At 41.8% G+C, this 17,889-nt stretch overlaps 2 protein-coding genes across 13 annotated transcripts in view; one reads left to right on the top strand and one right to left on the bottom strand.

Moving 5' to 3' along the window:
* The window catches only part of ALK (ALK receptor tyrosine kinase), a 680,397-nt gene extending 664,342 nt beyond the window's left edge, over positions 1–16,055 (top strand). The window contains exons 26-29 of the mRNA XM_035700451.2: positions 1,384–1,485; positions 9,727–9,861; positions 10,562–10,652; positions 13,168–16,055. Coding sequence (XP_035556344.2) covers positions 1,384–1,485; positions 9,727–9,861; positions 10,562–10,652; positions 13,168–13,854 — 1,015 coding nt within the window. The 3' untranslated portion in view covers positions 13,855–16,055. The remainder of the gene's footprint in view (positions 1–1,383; positions 1,486–9,726; positions 9,862–10,561; positions 10,653–13,167) is intronic.
* The window catches only part of CLIP4 (CAP-Gly domain containing linker protein family member 4), a 100,192-nt gene continuing 84,987 nt past the window's right edge, over positions 2,685–17,889 (bottom strand). For 5 of the 12 annotated variants that reach the window (XR_007403159.1, XR_007403155.1, XR_007403157.1 and 2 more), the window contains 2 exons: positions 13,554–17,364; positions 12,034–12,440 (listed from right to left, as the gene is read on the bottom strand). Coding sequence is in view for 6 of the 12 variants with exons in the window: in XM_049095938.1 (XP_048951895.1) it covers positions 2,700–2,817 (118 nt within the window). In the remaining 6 variants the exon portion in view is untranslated. Of the gene's footprint in view, positions 2,818–7,946; positions 8,152–12,033; positions 12,441–13,553; positions 17,365–17,889 lie in introns of those variants that run through there. The other 7 variants (XM_049095937.1, XM_025454269.3, XM_049095941.1 and 4 more) reach the window with 5 other exon arrangements.

Below are 17,889 nucleotides of genomic sequence, written 5' to 3'. Positions count from 1 at the left end.
CACTCGGTATAGGAGGCCCCCTTCATCCACGTTTTCTCTTTTCCCAGTCTCAATTGTTTGCAGTCTGGAGGCAGATGCTCCTCCTTCTGACATACCAGCGGAAGTTTTATAGCAGTCCAACTTTACATCCCAATGCCTGTGTCATTAGGCTCACTTCATCTCCTCACATAGGCATTTTATCATCTCACATCATCACAAGAAGTAGGGTGAGTACAGAATAGTAAGATATTTTGAGAGAGAGGCCACATTCACATTTATCACATGATATTGTTATAATTGTTCTATTAGTTTTGTCATTAATCTCTCACTGTGCCTAATTTATAAATTAAACTTTATCATAGGTACATGTGTGTAAGTAAAAGCTAGTGTATATAAGATTTGGTACTACCTGTGGCTTCAGGCATCCACTGGGGGTCTTGGGAGTATACCCCCATGGATAAGGGGGGACCACTGTACATGTTATTGAAGTAATTAATTAATCTAGGCAGCTAGTGGGGAGCTGCCTGCCTAAGCACACCCCAGTAGGAAAACACAGGGCTAGGGATAGAGCTGGCTTCAAAGGTATGAACTAGGGCAGCCCGGGTGGCTCAGCGGTTTAGCACCCCCTTCAGCCCAGGACCTGATCTTGGAGACCTGGGATTTTAGTCCCACGTCAGGCTCCCTGCATGGAGCCTGCTTCTCCCTTTGCCTTTGTCTCTGCCTCTCTCTCTCTCTCTCTCTCTCTCTCTCTCTCCCTGTGTGTGTGTGTCTCTCGTGAATAAATAAATAAAATCTTAAAAAAAAAAAGGTATGAGCTAATTCATTAGTTTTTGTCAGTGATGTCTTTAATGCAGCTCATGATAAAAACTAATAATCATAAAAACTCATATCTTTGGAGCCAGCTCTGCCACCAGCCCTGTGTTCTGCTGGGTGTGCTGGAGTAGAGGCAGCACCCCTCTAGCTCTCAGGATTATTTGTTAAGTGCCTATATTGAGCAAAACACTGCGTGAGGGTCACAGAGGATCCAAACAAGACATAGGCCCTGCTCCAAGTTCCTCCAAGTCGGATCTTCCATTAGGATTATCAGGCACAGGCTGGAGTATCGTTATCATTGAGAGTTATAATACATGAAACCCATTGGGAAAATCTACCCACCTGCTACTGGATATTGTAGTCATTGCATAGATCTTTCTTTTCATGCCTCCAGCAGGCTGCCTCCTATTAAATGACACCAAAGTTCTTAACTTAAGAACAATGACCTGTGTTCCTCTGCTCTCCTCCTGAACCACATGAACCCCTCATTCTTTTCAGTCCTGTAATGGCTACAGCTTGTTGTTTACTGGCAGAGCTCCCACTCGGAGCCATCTCCAGGACCAAGTTTGGGTCTCCTCTTCTCCCCCACAGAGCGAGCTACTACCGAAAAGGAGGCTGTGCAATGCTGCCAGTCAAATGGATGCCTCCCGAGGCCTTCATGGAAGGGATCTTTACCTCTAAAACAGACACCTGGTGAGTCTTTCTGCTACCCTCCTGTGGGTCTCACTGTGGGCCTCACACTACTGCTCTTGGGCCCAGTGCTCCCACGTTCTCCTGGGAAAGGGTAAGAGATGAGTCAATGCACCTCTACAACAGGGACTGTCAGAGGCTGGCATGTATCAGAATCAGCAGAAAGGCCTGGGAGAGCACAGATTGCTCTCCCCACCCTGGGAGTTTAGGAGTCGCTGAGAATTTGCATCGCTAACAAGTTTCTAGGTGACGCTGATGCCACTGGCAGGGGGACTACACATTGAGACACACATCTGATTTTTTTTCCACCTAACTACAAAGTTGGGGTTATCCCAGGAATGACACATTGAGCTAAGATTAGAAAAATTGATCAATGAAATTCTCTCCATTAACAGAAGAAAGGAGAAAATAAATATTGGCACAAAAGCGCTCCAGATTTAGTGGTGTTGAGACCCATTCCATGGTTAAAAATAAGGTGGAAAACACTGTACATTAGATCTCCAGAACTTATTCATCCTGAATAACTGAACTTTGTGCTCCTTGACCAACATCTCTCATGTCCACCTTCCTCCTGCCCCTGGCAACCACCCTTCTACTTTCTGCTTCTATGATTCCACCTCTTAATTGAGATCATGCAGTATATGTCTTTCTGTGTCTGGCTTATTTTACTTAACATCAGGTCTGACAGTTCATCTCTGTTGCCATAAAGAGCAGGATTTTCTTCTCTTTTAAGTCTAATATTCCATTGTATATATACGTGCCACATTTTCTTTCTTTATTTATCTGTCCATGGATATTTAGGTTGTTTCCACATCTTGGCTATTATGAATAATGCTGCAGTGAACTTGGGAATGCAGCTATCTCTTCAAGATACTGATTTTATTTCCATTGCCTGTATACCCAGAAGTGGGATAGCTGGATCTTAAGGTAGTTCTGTTTTTAATTTTTTGAGGAAATCTCCATACTTTATTACATAATGTCTATAAAAGCAACATATAATTTTAAGTGGCAGATTAAACTTGTGCTGTCTGCCAAAATACACTCACGTGCATGCACACAGGTGTGCATATGCACACACATGCACACACACATGCACACATGCATACCCACACACAACACTAAAGGGAATCATTTCAGTTGTGTAGAAACCCACAAAGACAAAGATGACAACAATGACAAAATTTTGGAAACTGGGAAGTTTATGGACAAGTGATACCTTACTTAGGAGACTGGAAAGTTGACATATAGGTCCAGAAACATCCTTGTTCACTCTGCCTGAAAGCCCCAGAAAGGCCCAGAAATTGAAGGTGCCAGATACCGCTGGAAGTAGAGGTGCTGCAGACAGGAAAATCAGTTACAGATATGTTTTAAAAATAACCAGATCCTTGGCTCATTCCTTCACCCCCATCTCTCCCCTACCATCACACAAAACCAGGGGTTCCCTCTGTGAAGAGATTGAATGAAAGCCTTTCTGGTCTTGGGGACATTAGACATCATGGAGGATGAATTTTCTACTATAAATAGGGATATATATTTTAAGTCTACCTACTTAAAAATGTATGCCGCCTTCTTCTGTTCAGCACCAAGAACATGCCACAGGTAGGAGCTGATCAGAGAACTCCTCATTGGAGAAGCTAACCAATGAAAAGAAAAATCTAGATACTGCCAGTGGTAGTAGGCTAAGTAATGGCCACCCAAACATATCAGGTTCTAATCCCAGGAACCTATAATTGTTACCTTATAAGGAAAAAAGAGTCCTTGTAGATGTGTTAAGTTGAAGATCTTGAGGTGGGATGGTCACCCTAAATTACCTGGGTGGGCCCTAAATGTCATTACAAGGGTCCTCATAAGAAGCAGGTAGAGGGAGATTCCATATACAGAGAGGAGGAGGCAGTGTAAACACAGAGGTGGAAGACATGTGACCACAAGTCAAAGAATTCTGGAAGACTCAAGAAGCCAGAAGAGGCAAGGAATAGATTTTCCTCTAGAGCCTCTGGAGGAAGTGTGGCTCTGCAAACACCTTGATTTTATCCACCTTTTATCCCAGGATACTGTACTGATTTCAGATGTCTGGCCTTCAGAGCAGTGAAAAAATAAATTTCTGTTGTTTTAAGCCACTAAGTTTGTGGCAGTTTGTTACTACAGAAAAAACAGGAAATGGATATACCCAGTGAAACATGCAAGCCAGTTGCATGTTTACATGTTTACAGACAAGATCTGTAAAAGCTTCCCAATGGATTTGCAATGTCCCAGTCATAAAATATGAACATCCAGCCAAGAACCAACAAATGCTTGAAAAACGATTCTAATCTGAAGGAAAAATCATATAAAGAGGAACTTTGAGGAAGAAAAATACAGAAAGCTTAGGAAAACTTCTAAAACCTGTAATAACCTCTGAAAGATAAATTATTGCCACCATAATGTAAGGACAAAGGAGTATTTCAAACACAGTTTTTAGAGAAAAAAAAGTTCTTAGAAATAAGAATAGGAGAGAGCCCTTAAAGAGATGGAGCATTAGTCTCTTGAAGCTTGTGTGAGCTGCACATAGGAACATCAGGTCAGGTGATCAAGGTCAAGCAGTGATAGATCATGTTCATAGCATGTGCCCTTGATCTGATGTGATGAAAGTGACATATAACCCCTGTGGTCTTTCTCCTCACACCCAACAACTCCAGTCTAATCATAAGGAAAGCAGAAAAATCCCAACTGGACATGCTACTAAAGCCCTGACCAATACTCCTCAAAACTGTCAAGATCATCAAAAACAAGGTAAGCCAGAGAAGCTGCCAAAGTCAAGAGTAGCCTAAGGAAACATGACAACTACATATGATGTGATATTCTAATGGAGTCCTGGAACAAGAAAAGTAAATTCAGCAAAACCTAGGGAAATCTGAATAAACCTATAAGTTTTAGTTAATAATGACGCCTTAATAGTGGCTCATTAATTGTAACAAATGTACCATATGAATATAAGATGCTAAAAATAGGGAAACTGAATGTGGAGTATATGGGAACTCTGTGCATTATCTGCATCATTTATTTACAATCTAAAATGGTTATCAAGAAATGTATATTTTAACATGATGATAGATATGTAAAAGTAACAGAAAGTTTGGAAGAAAGAGTTGAATACATTTTCTAGAAAATAAAATAAACTAAAAGTAGATGGGATACATAGGAAAGAAAGGGGAAAAAAATTAGGAGGATTAGATTAGACCATTAGGTCCAATTAGTTGACAAATAGGAATCCCAGAAAGAATGTACAGAAGAAATGAAGGGAATAAAAACATCAAAGAAATAATTCAAGAAGATTTTCCAGAACAGAAAGACATACACTTCCAGAATGAACGCATTCAGCAAGTGCCAAGTGCAGTGGATCAAAAGAACCACACAAAAGAATGTCATCATGGAATTTCAGACCAATGGTGATCAAGATTCCATAAGCTTCTAAGGAGAAAAATAAAATAACCATGGTAAAAAATGGTCAGAGATAAAAACAGATAATCCAAATGGCATTGAATTTCTCAACAGCAACACAGGAAATCAAGAAGACAATGGACAGAAGTCCTCCAAATTGTGAAAGCCTGTGTCAAGATAACATCACAAGATGGAGGAGCCATAATGATCGGAGCCCCCTTTCTGACCCATGTTGGACTATGTGAGCAGAATCCTTTGTTGTTTTAAGTCACTGAGATCTGACTTTCCCAAACCCAGTGGATCTCAGTGTGGTCCTCAGATCAGCAGCACCAGCAGCACCCGGGACATGATGGAATGCTGGAAACACAGGTTCTTAGCCCCACCTCAGGCCTAATGGAACAGGAACTCGAGGGGTGGGGCCCGGTAATGTGTTTTAAGGAGCCCTCCAGGTGATTCCCCCCACACCAGGTTGCGGATAGTAAGTTAGGTAATTAGGTAATTGTCCTGAACACATGTCTATCATATGACCCAGCAATTCTACTTCCAAGTGTCTACATTAGACAGAGGTTGACAACAATGGACTTGGGCAAGGATGTTCATTTGCAACACTGCTTATAATAGAGAAAAAAGCACAGAGCAACCTAAGTATCCCTCAAATGAGGGATGGAATGAACTGTGGTTTACTGGTGTCCTGGAAAACTACTTAGCAATATAAACGAACACGCTAAATCTACATGTAATCAACTTGGATAAATCTCTACCCAGCCTTTAGTGAAAGAAAGACAAGTTCCAGAAAGGGATGGGATGTCATAATATATAATTTTACAATACAAAAATCAAGTATGTATTACAGGTTCTTTACTGGTTATGCTTTTTACACATTGTAACTTCTAACTTCTTTCTAACTCCAATGGGGAAAAGGGAGGTAGGAAGGAGGCGGGGATGGAGGGGTGAGACGTGATTGTATCTACTACATTTCTTCCAAAAGAAAAGGAGACAGGCACAAATAAGAGTTTAACATCTAGGTACATAAGTATCAATTAAATTACATTTCTTTCTTAGAGGAATTATTAAATTATTTCCAATTAGGAAATAACCTTAAAGACATAGGTAAATTGCATAACCTCAGATACTGATGAGTGCCATGGAAACAAAAAGCAGAGAATCAAGAGTGTAGGGGTGGAAGGCCCGAGGGAGGAAACTGTTTAATACAGTTTCGTGTAGAGAAGGCTCCATGGGGGAGGTGACGGTCCAATGCCTGGATGGCAAAAAGATGGAAAGACATGAAAGGCTTTCCAGACTGAGGGGAAAGTCAAGTATAAAAGGTCAATGGCAGCAACAAGATGAACTTGTTTGAAGAAAGAAAACAAGTCTTCAAAGCCAGAGTTAGTGAGCATGGGGGTCAGTGGTAGTCGAGATAGAAGGGCCGGCAGAGGCAAGACATGGAGGACCAGGGGAACCAGGTTAGGGCATGTGGGCTTTATTTAGTGCACAATGGGATGCCCCTGAAAGGTTGGAACCAGAGTTTGACGGGATCTTTAAATATATATATATCACTGGCTGCCAATGAAAAGAGACGAGAGTGGGATAGGTGAAGATGGGGAAATCCTGCCCACTTCTAGATAAGAGAACAGAGGGGCCAGGCTTAGTGGTGGCAGGGAAAGCCATTTGCAGTGGTGGGACTCAAGCTCTGTCTTGAGGGTGGTTGATAGGACTAACAAAAATGGGCTGTGGAGCGGGAGGTGTGGAAAAGTGAGATCAAGGACAACTCCTAGCTGGCTGCCACTAGAGAGAACGGAGGAGATGAGCTGGGTGTGGAAGGAGCTCTTAAACAAGTCCAGTGTGAGATGCCTGCAAGACAGGCCAGTGGAGATGCTGAGTGGGCTTCTGATCTGTGAGTCTGAAGCTCCCAGGAGAACTACAAGAGACAGTGGGATCAGCTGGCTGGGTATTTGAATACAACATTGTAATCTTTTTTTCGTTTCTTGAAGTATAGTCGACACCTAATGTACAGCACAGTGGTTGGACAAGTCTGCATGCTATGCTGCGCTAACCACAAGCATGGCTACCATCGGTTGCTGTACAGCGTTAGTACAACAGTACTGTTGACTCTACTCCCTCTGCTTTCATCCCCCTGACTCACTCATTCCATAACTGGAAACCATACAGCTCTGGGTCCCCTTTTTCCAAAATCTGTGTTCTACCCTCTACTACATCTCAAGACAATCTTCCAGGTTATGAACAAGGGAAAATAAAATGTAACTTTAAAAGACTGCTAAGCACAGCACAATTCATGATTTTAAAACGTTTTCATCAGATTATCTTCATCGATTCACATTTTTTTAAATAATTTAATCAGCAAGCACTTAACCTGTTTCTATAATCTCAGGCAGAGCAAGTTTAATGCCAAGAGGAGGAAAGTGGGATTTTCTTTAATACTTGTTTTTATTTGACTTTGAATGCTTTAGTGCAAAGCGGTGGGCCCTATTGCTCCTTCTAAGACAGGCTTATAGGTGATTAAAGAACCATCTGGCACACAAAATATAGATTTACTTGATCTGTAGGGTTGCTAGATAAAATAAAAGTTTACCAGTTAAAATTGAATTTCAGATGAACAGTGCATAATTTTTTAGTACAAGTACATCCCATGCAATATTTGCGATGTACTTATATTCTAAAAGTTTTTCTTAAAAAAATAAAAATTAATAAAAGTTTTTCTTGTTTCTCTGGAACAAATTTAACTAGATGTCCTGTATGGTTATTCACTAAATCTGACAACTCTCCTTACCTGAAATTATCAAAGCTCTACGACCAACACTACTTCTTGCTCCTTTGAACTCCAAACCAAGAAAATAAACATCTATTTGCCATCTCCATGCTGGTTCTCTCAAAGGATACTACAATCTATTTCTCTAGCTATGTAGACAGGCAGAAAACAGCTGGAACTCTTGAGGCCTTGCTGCCAGGCTTTTGCATGATTTTGCTCATTTTGTTTTGCCTCGGAGGAAGACAAACCACCAAACAGAGAAAAATAATTATATATGTACCAGGCAATTTGTAGGTAGCAGAGCTGAGAGATCTAATAATGTATTCCAGTCTGTCTCAGATTAATTGTATAATAACCTCTGCTTCAGCCTTCTCACCTGAAAAATATGGAAAATATCTTTGCTCGATGCTCCTCACAAGAGACTTTAAAATTTTGCTGAGCTGATGTACTTTTTGTTCCTTCGGAGATGGAGGAGGTGTAGTTCCCTACAGTTTTTGATAGAATATTTATTAACATTCAAACACTACAACCAAAGACAAAAACAAAAGTAGGCATTTTTTTTGCTAAAAAAGCTAATAACGAAATTAAAGGTTTAAAATAAAAATTTGTCAGAATATGAAAGGCGATTCTGAAACATGATAGCATCATTTTAAAGCTCATTTAAAACAAATAATAAATGAGAATTCAACTATATTTCTTTAAAAAGAGAAATATCAAAAAAAGTGCCTACCAGATATTAAAACATAAACACACAAAATATAACACAGAATGGTGTCAATGCAAGAAGCAGATGGAAGTGAATAGAGAGCCCGGAAACCTGTTTTTACTCACAAGTCAATAGTAAGGGGAAAAGCATTCTATGAATAGTATTAGAAGAGTGACTGCAAAACAATTCAGTTTAGAACCCTTACTTCACACCATACACCAAACTAAGTTCTCAGATCCAGCTGGAGAGGAGGAACAAATACAACTTAGAAGAAAACAGCAAACACTCATCTAATCTTTGGTGAAGGGAGGATTGCATAATCTATAAAACAGATGGGAGGAAATCACAAAATTTTTTAAAAAATAGATTTGACTACTTGGTAGAATTAGAAAGCAATTGATAGAAGTATTTCAATTTTGGATAAAGGTTAACATCTCTAATAAAGTATGTCTAAAAATCAAAAAGAAACTTGATAAATACCCAAACAATATGTAGATACAAATGGGCAAAAGATACACAATTGATAGAGAAAAAAAGGAAGTGAATTAATAAGTACTTGAGAAACACTCAACCGTGTTATTTATCAAGTCAATAAACATAATTTAAAAGATTCTACCATTTTTTACTTTAAAATCTATAAAAGTTCTTATTTTTTAGAATAGTCAATGTTGATGAGAGTGTCTGATGCACAATGCTGGCTGCTTGACATGTTTGGAGTGTGGAAGTGGACATGATGTGCCAAGAATTTTTCGGTGTTTACATTCTTTTGATCTAGTAATTCAATTAGAATTATCCTAGATTATCTAGATTATCCTAATCCTAAATTTGAAGAATTTGTCCTAAGGAAATTGTCCTTTTAAAAAACACATCACAGATTTGAAAGATATTCATTACAGTTTTTAAATAATTTTAAAATTGAAGACAATATGGAAATGATAAGGCAAATTGTGGCACAACTACTCAATGAAATGTTTTATAGCCATTTCAGATGTTTCTATGAGCACAGAAAATGCTTATGCTATAATGGAAATTGCAAAAACAGTCAAGGTTCAAAATTGCTTTTGAAATATAACTGCAATTATGTAAAAGAAATCGAAGTATAGAAACTTGACTGGAACAAAAAAATAACATGCTAACAAGGGTTATCTTTTTATGGAGCATCACATGTGGCTACTTTCTCATTCTTTTTTGTTTTTTTTTTCTCCATATTAAGAATTCTCAATTGTGGAAAGATATGTAATAGAATTTAAATTTTACATCTGTGTGTATGTGTGTCCCTGTAGGACTATATATCTGTGTGCGTGCCTACTTGTGTATACGTGTACCCATATGATATCTTCTGTCCTGTGCGCAGGTCCTTTGGAGTGCTGCTGTGGGAAATATTTTCTCTTGGATACATGCCATACCCTAGCAAAAGCAACCAGGAAGTTCTGGAGTTCGTCACCAGCGGAGGACGGATGGACCCACCTAAGAACTGTCCTGGGCCTGTGTATGACCCTTTTAGGAACATTTCTACAAGTTGATAGGGACAGTTTTCCTTTTCAAAAAATACTGCAGCCACATATGCATTTTTTGTTTTAAGATGGAGGGGTTGACCTCTTTTAATACACCCCAGGATAGGGGTGTGTCTGTGACTTCTGTGAGGCGGGTCAGTCTTCCAAGTCCTCGAAAGCAGTAATGTCACGTCTGTAAAGTTATCTACTGTCTGGCTGGAGACTGTGGACTCACCAGGCTCCCACTCCTCAACACCTCCTAGGAATCTGTGTCCCAGACTCCACCCCTGCTGCCCAACACCATCTGTCTTAAGTCTCCTTTAAATATTCCCATTCCCTGCATTTTCTGCTGTCCTGCCTGGCATCACTCACCTCCTTCGCACAAGCAAGGCAGAAGGGAAATATAATTAGAATATTCTTCCCCAGAGGTGACTTTAATTCAGAAATGGAAGGAGAGGAGCCAGATTTCACGTTAACAGCAGGATGTCTGTTAATGAGCTTTGGTGTTCTAGTACCTTTACACCTGGGCACGATTCCTTGGCCCATCAGCAGAGGGCAGCAGATGCCAACCACATGGGACCTAGATAAGTTGTCACTCAAAGACTGCCTCCTCTGGTCCCCCTTAGAAAAATGCTGGGAAAAATGTATGCATCCCTGTTCTCCTAGTTTTAATTAGCGTATTTACTCTTCTTTTAGGTACCGGATAATGACCCAGTGCTGGCAACATCAGCCTGAAGATAGGCCCAACTTTGCCATTATTTTGGAGAGGATTGAATACTGTACCCAGGTATAAACATTTTCCCCCTTGAACCAGCATTTATATGGAAAAGATGGCAAATACCAAACTGTGAAATGAAAGTTAAGCCAGCCAGAAAATGTGAGTTATAATCACGAGGATGATTGCTTATCTATAGTAAGACAACTGGTCCCTCGGTTTGCCCATTTTGTAAATAAATGCTAATTATTACCTCTTCCTTTGCCAACAACATGACACAGCTGCAGAACACCCAATACCATTAGGGAATCAGTTCAAATCACAAGGCTTAAACTAAATGCCTCCTGGGTAGGTAATGGTTTTTTAGACAAAACTGGAGCTTCAGAGAAATATGGGAAACATGTGCTCTCAAATAGCTTATGGTGTGGCTAGAGAGATAATAATGTGAAATAATTTTTTTTTAATGTGAAATAATTAATCGTATATAATTGTTAAATGGGAGGTTCAATGATAAATATTAGAGGGATTCAAGGGAGGAACAAAGTAAGCTGGAGAAATTTTAACATTATCAATAGCATTAGTACAGCATCTAAATATACAGATCACTTTTCATCTATTTCATTTTGTCCTCAGGGAGATACATAAACTATCCCCCTTTTCCAGATGAGTTGAGGCTTAGAGAGGTTTTCCAAGCCTCACGGTTTCCTAGCAGTACCACTGGTCCCTATGCAGATCCTTCTCCCATTTCCTTCAGAAATAACTCGAAATTCTCCCTTTCTACACCATTTTAGCAGACCCTGCCTCCTACTTCAAGAGAGGAGAGCCTGAGAATTCATTACCCTCTTGTCTATGCATGGACGTCCGTTCTCACCATCTTCCCCACCAGTCAGTGGAGGGGGCCGTCCCCTCCCTCAGAGGAGCCCCTGCACCTGCACCACCAGCTTCCCCGGGGACCCTCCCTCCCTCCCTCCGCAGGCAGGATCTCCTCTCCACACATCAGCCTCTCTCCCTCCCTTGGCTCTCATTCTGCCAGGATATCTAACTCCAGAGAGTATTTCAGAAGTCGGGCCAGGCACCACTACCTCCCCAAATCGCCCCATCCTGGTTGTGACTGAAGCCAAATACGTGTTCAAGCCACATCATTCATTCCTAGCACTCCCGCCCTGCTCTTCCAGCAACTTCAGCTCAGAAGTGCGGAGATGGGCCTTTATCTAGATGGACTTCATTTATCAAGTTATGTAGGGTTCTTTCAGAAAACTTGCTCTTCAGTGAATGGCATCTTAGGTTGTTATGTTGTAATTCTAATAGAATATACCCACTTAAATACATATACTTTGGAGTCATTTTTCTCCCAAGTGGATAACGTCCCTCTTAAAAGCAGGTAATTCTGTACAAGCATATTTCTAATGAGTCTCCATAGAGATTAATAATTAACAGGGAAGGAACTAAAGAATAAGAGAAGCAGAAGGTATTTTTATTCTTATACTCTTTACTGATGAATACTGGACCAAAGTGCTCTTCTGCTACACCGACGCAATGGTTTTCCCATTTTGCATAAAATATTAAAGAATTAAATTCCCCCAAGCTTGAGTTTCCTTCCACAGATTTTCTTCATATCTCTGGCAACTGCTTCTGCTTTTCTATATATCCATTGCTTTAAGAATGATCTAGCACAAAGTTGTTTTTGTAAGTGGTTTTCCTCATAGCACTGCAGGACTTCCTGGGCTTCACAAAGGGCCTGGTCAGGTCCAGACCAGATAAAGAACCACTGTGTTTTCTGCACACAGAACGATACGATGATGTAACACAGCAAACATGATAATCAAGTGTAGCCCATCCAAATATGAAAATGGAAGGTAGCTAGGAAGAGAAGAGAGAAACCTTGTGAGCCAACAGTGTGTCTCTCCTCCCCTCCCCTCGTCCCTCATGTGTACACACACGCCGACCTGAAGTCAAACACCCAGATTTTTCTTTTCAGTGGCAGGGAGTTTATTGGGAACAGACTGGGATAAGTTTTTTTTAACTGATTTATAATCTTTTTAAATCCATGAATCTGTCAGATTTTCCCAAAGGTGGTTCCCTGCAAAGTCTTCCCTGATCCCACACACCCAAGCCAGGCAGTTGGTTGGCTGCATCCCAGCACCTGGCACCTCTAGACGAGTGCTTCCCCTCCACGTCCTTTTTTTTTTTTTTTTAACCCAGCAGTTTTTTATTGGAGGCCACCCCAGCTCCCAGGAGATGGGGAGAGGCCAGGGTCCACCAGCTGTGGCAGCCTGAGCAGGAGAGGCGGGCAGCACCCCCCGCCAGGGAGGACACCACCGGCATTTCTTCTCAGGGGCAGCTGGTCCTCTGAGCCTTCTTGATTTCCTCTGATAGCGCCTCCTCCAGGGCCCGATAAAAGGATGATTTCCTATTCATCTCCTATTCCCTGGTGCCTCTGAATTAAAATATCCCCAATCAACACTGAATGGTCTCCTCACGTGTAAAATCAGTTTGGATGAGACCATCAGTAAGGTATCAGCTTCCAGATCCAGCAGTTTTGGTCTGTGATTCAACATCATAATCCATTTGTTTCTCCTGCCTGTAGGACCCAGATGTGATCAACACTGCTTTGCCCGTAGAGTATGGCCCACTCATGGAAGAGGAGGAGAAGGTGCCCATGAGGCCCCAAGACCCTGAGGGAATTCCTCCTCTACTCGTCTCTCCTCCACAAGCTAAACGGGAGGAAGGGCCAGATCCAGCTGCCCCGCCTCCCCTGCCTTCCACTTCCTCTGGCAAAGCTGCCAAGAAGCCCACGGCTGCGGAGCTCTCTGGTCGAGTCACTAGGGGACCAGCTGTGGAAGGAGGACACGTGAATATGGCATTCTCTCAGTCCAACCCAGCGTCAGAGCTGCACAAAGTCCAGGGATCCAGAAACAAACCCACCAGCCTATGGAACCCAACTTACGGCTCATGGTTTACAGAGAAACCCACCAAAAAGAACAATCCTCCAGCAACGAAGGGGCACCACGACAGGGGGAACCTGGGGCGTGAGGGAAGCTGTACTGTCCCACCTAACGTGGCAGCTGGCAGACTCCCAGGTGCCTCTCTGCTCCTAGAACCATCCTCGCTGACTGCCAGCATGAAGGAAGTGCCTCTGTTCAGGCTGCGTCACTTCCCGTGTGGCAACGTCAACTACGGCTACCAGCAACAGGGCTTACCCTTCGAGGGCACCACCGCGCCCGGAAGCAGCCAGTACGAGGACGCCCTCCTGAAAACCCCACCTGGGCCCTGAGCCCCCTGGCACTCGGGAGCCCCGAGCCCACGGAGGAGGGACAGGTCATCGCTCCTCCACAACCAGAGACCAAATGTCACTTTTCATTTTGTGCCAACTTGTCTTGAAGTGCCACATAAACAGCTGTATTTTCAAAATGCTTTAGAAAACAAGGTTTTGAGCATGGGTTCATCTTACTGTTTCAAAAGAAGAAAATATCATCAAGACGAGTGATGACTACAAGGCCCCAGTTCGGTTGCATAAGGTTTTTATGCATGGTTGATGTCCACTTCCTCCCGCTTCTCTCAGATCGTGTCTGCTCGGCTTCGGTGCGGCAGCACCAGCTGCTCATGTGTCTCCCGGTCGGGAGTCATAGGTGTTTCCTGACCCTGCTGGCGTGGACCCGGACCACTTGAAGGGGGCAGGGAACAGATATAAAGGAGCTACTTGGAACGAGCTGGCATGGGGAAAAGACTCTCTTTACTGGGAAAGGAAAAAAATCATAGACGACTAAGCTGAGATGGCCCTTTAGATGATGTCGGGACGCTTTCGATTGTGTCGATTCACTGATGATTGTAAAAATGTGATGAATAGTTATGGTACCATAGAGAAAATGTGAATACACTAATCTGAACGAAAAGCAGATACTCGGCGTACTTTGAGTATGATAAAGACACAGTGCGTACAGATCCAGAGATTCGAACATCCTGTCAATATACCTCATGCCTTAAGAAAACCCTCCTACCAAGGGGGAGTGAGTGCGAGGTTTCCTACTGGATTGAAAATGCAAGATTTGAATTCTTACTTCATTTAACACCTTCCACTAATTAAAATCAACTCTGATCATTTAAAAGCAAAAATGTTCAGCAGCAGTGATAGATCGAAGTGTAGAAACTTGTCCCTTCATGGGCCTAAGTGTCAATACATCCCAGGCCAAAATCTTCCAACAGTTTCCATCATGAAGGTGAACCACACAGACATTTCCACCGGCAGCGGCAGGCGGGTCACTGGAACAACAGGCCCTCAGCGGTCCTGAGAGGGACAGTGTCCGCCCTTCTAGTGTTCCCCTGCCTTCGGCCCTCCTGCAGCATGCGATCCCAGTGTACATGGGGTCATGATTTGTTCAAATATACACAGCATTGTTTAGATAGCTACCAAATGGAGATGGAAACAGAATTTTCCCTCTGGGTGGCAGAGGAAGAGCCGGGCACTGGAGTGTGGAGATGGATGCTGGCATGTGATAGTGGGGGCTCCGAACCTGGTTTTCACAAATAACATTTATTTCCATCAAAGCGAACTGGAAATGTGTTGTTTTACACCCCCGTACTTACACAATAATGCTTTATCAGTGAATTTTCATTTCATTCTTTCTTTCTGCTTCCCTGCCATTCCTTTGCTCAGCTTCCTTCCTGCTGGTGGCTATGCCAAAACATCACTTTGGGAGGAGAGCATTTTTCTTTACTTGCTAGGCTCTAAGCATTCCCAAGCAACAGGACTGTATATATTATAAATATATCTCCACCTTTCCCCCACCTCCTCACTTTCACCTACATCACAAGGCTCCCTGTGGATGTGGGAAAGCCATTCCGTTCCAGGCCAATACTAGCCAAGTGTCCATTCTTTCTGTGGCGGATACCTTGCCCTAGCCGGTGGTCCTGCACATCTTGTAGAAGCACTCCTACCCTGGACACCACTTTTCCTTTATCTTAGCTGCCCAAATAGTTTCACCAGATTACAGATGATGCTGAAACATCAACAAACTCATCTCTAAATAACCATATCAGTAAAGTTTTGGCTCATACCAGGCACAGAAGTAAATAGTCCAATGATACAAACATTAATTCATAAACCACCTAAAGGGGCCCAAGAACGATACTTTGAGAAACACTCTCCTAAAAGATAATGATGGAGGAGCTGACAAGAACTGAGAACAATTTCTCCATTTTATATCTGTAACACCAATAACCAGTTAAACAGGGAGCATGCTACATGGTTAAATAGCCAACTCTTTATGGTCCTTAATGGGGAAGAAAAAAAAATCGTATCCCTTTCTCTTCTTAAAAACTACAAATCCATTACATTTTTCAGGTTGTGCCTTACTACCACTGAGTTTGATTTGCTGATTCTAATTGTCTTCACTGGTATCAATCTTCATGTAAATGATAGTCAAGTCTTAAAAGCCTGTATACATGGATAAGTAAATAAACAACTCCACACTGAGATATGATGACCTCAAGATGTGTCATTTAACTTGCTGAAAGCCCCAGGTATCACCATGAAATTAACCTGGACTACTGTCCACTCAGTATTGCTCTAACCCATATGGCTATAGCGATTTGTACAGATGCTGTGGATGCCCTTCCTTATTAACTACGATAGAAGAGTCCTACCTAGAGCACAGGCACAATTAGAGTTTATAGAAGCCATGTTAATTAAACTGTAAGCTAGAGTATTTATATTCCATGTCCATAAATAAGCTCATCAAAAGCTCACACCCATACCACTGGGAAACAGTTTGTAAGGGAATGATCAGTTTAATTGATTAATTATTAATATGTGTACCTCAAAATTATAGCAAATCAAAATAGCAGGAATAAACCTAATTTTTAAAAAAGAGTATGATCTACTCAGTGGTCAAAAAACTGGATTCTCTCCCACCAGTTAGGTCGTGAATCCTGGCTCTCCTTGGGGTATTGGACCTGCCTGTACCCATGTGTCCATCTCCAATGAGAATGGATTCTCTTCCTCAGTGTCCCACAATGAGATTACAAACCGTGTGTAAGCACCAGCACTCCCTCGTAGACCTCTTCAATTCCCAAGTGATTTGGGCCGGGCGTGAGGAGAATTTCAAGTCAGAATGTGCCTATACATCCCTGCCTCTCAACCACCAAAGCTCAGTGGGAGCTCTAGCACCCACCCCTCTGGGCCTCTGGTTTCTCTCGTTTGTGCCATGTTTGATTTCATCTGTCACTCACTTCATAACAGGAGTAAAAACCCTACTAGTACCCAGTCCTTTCCAGCCCAAAAGAATGTAAAGACTCTCCCACACTCAGAACTGTTTTTTTTTTTTAAATGTCAACAAATAAGCATCACAGAAAAGAAGGTATTTAATCAGCTTGAGTAATTAAAAACAAAAATTTCCGGCATCTTCATTAATACTTGGCAAACTCTCTAACTATAAGTTATTATATAACTGCAGATTAACTTTGACTCCACATGAAATTCTAAGTGATCAGGCTACTTTAATAGATGTTCTCCAATAATAGCAGGATTAACGTTCATACGAGCCTTGTAGACTAAAAACAGGGTGCATATGAATTCAGACCACTCTCCATAACAGACTCCCCATGACAAGATTGATAAAACCGCATGAAGTGTGTTGTCAATCTGTCTTTAGCTAATGACTTCTTAAATAGGTCCCCAAAGAACATACAATTTGACTTTCCTAAGTTCATTGCAGCAGATGGTTCCCTGTGTTGTGCGAACATGCAAAACAAAACCCAGCATTCCCGTAATCCTCCATAGGATGCCCTAAAATAAAAGAGAATTATTGAGAACAAACAGTAAGGCTTCTATTAAGATTCTGTTTTCTTTTGGTATTCTGGTATTTAATTTTTAAGGAACTATTCAAGTACAAAATTATTTTTAGCTCTAGCTTAACTTTAAAACATTGGAAAAGCTCAGTGTGAGAACAGAATATTACATACAATGGTGGGGGGGGGGGTGGCGAGAGAAAGAACATGAACTACAGCCACGAAGCTAAAGCAATGATGTCCCCCCTTTGGTACTCAGGAAATGTAAAATGAGTGTGGTACCCCTTCCATGTAAAGATGGCACTACCAGGCTAACCTCAGAAAGGCTGCAAGCACCGAGGCCCACATGAATTACCAGCCCAATGCCCACTTCTCAGATGCCTCTGTTCCACACTCTCCAGCTACCTCCCTACTGCATCCATCTACCAGGACTACTGCCTCCTTGAAAGCAATGACAATTATTTATCCTGCCATCACTCAAATGCTCATTCATAGGCACAAGCTGCTGCTATTAGGTTGAAAA

This window comes from Canis lupus, chromosome 17 (assembly GCF_003254725.2).
Source record: "Canis lupus dingo isolate Sandy chromosome 17, ASM325472v2, whole genome shotgun sequence".
NCBI lineage: Eukaryota > Metazoa > Chordata > Mammalia > Carnivora > Canidae > Canis > Canis lupus.
Note: the sequence above shows the minus strand (reverse complement) of the source record. Positions and strands in the feature narration are given on the sequence as shown.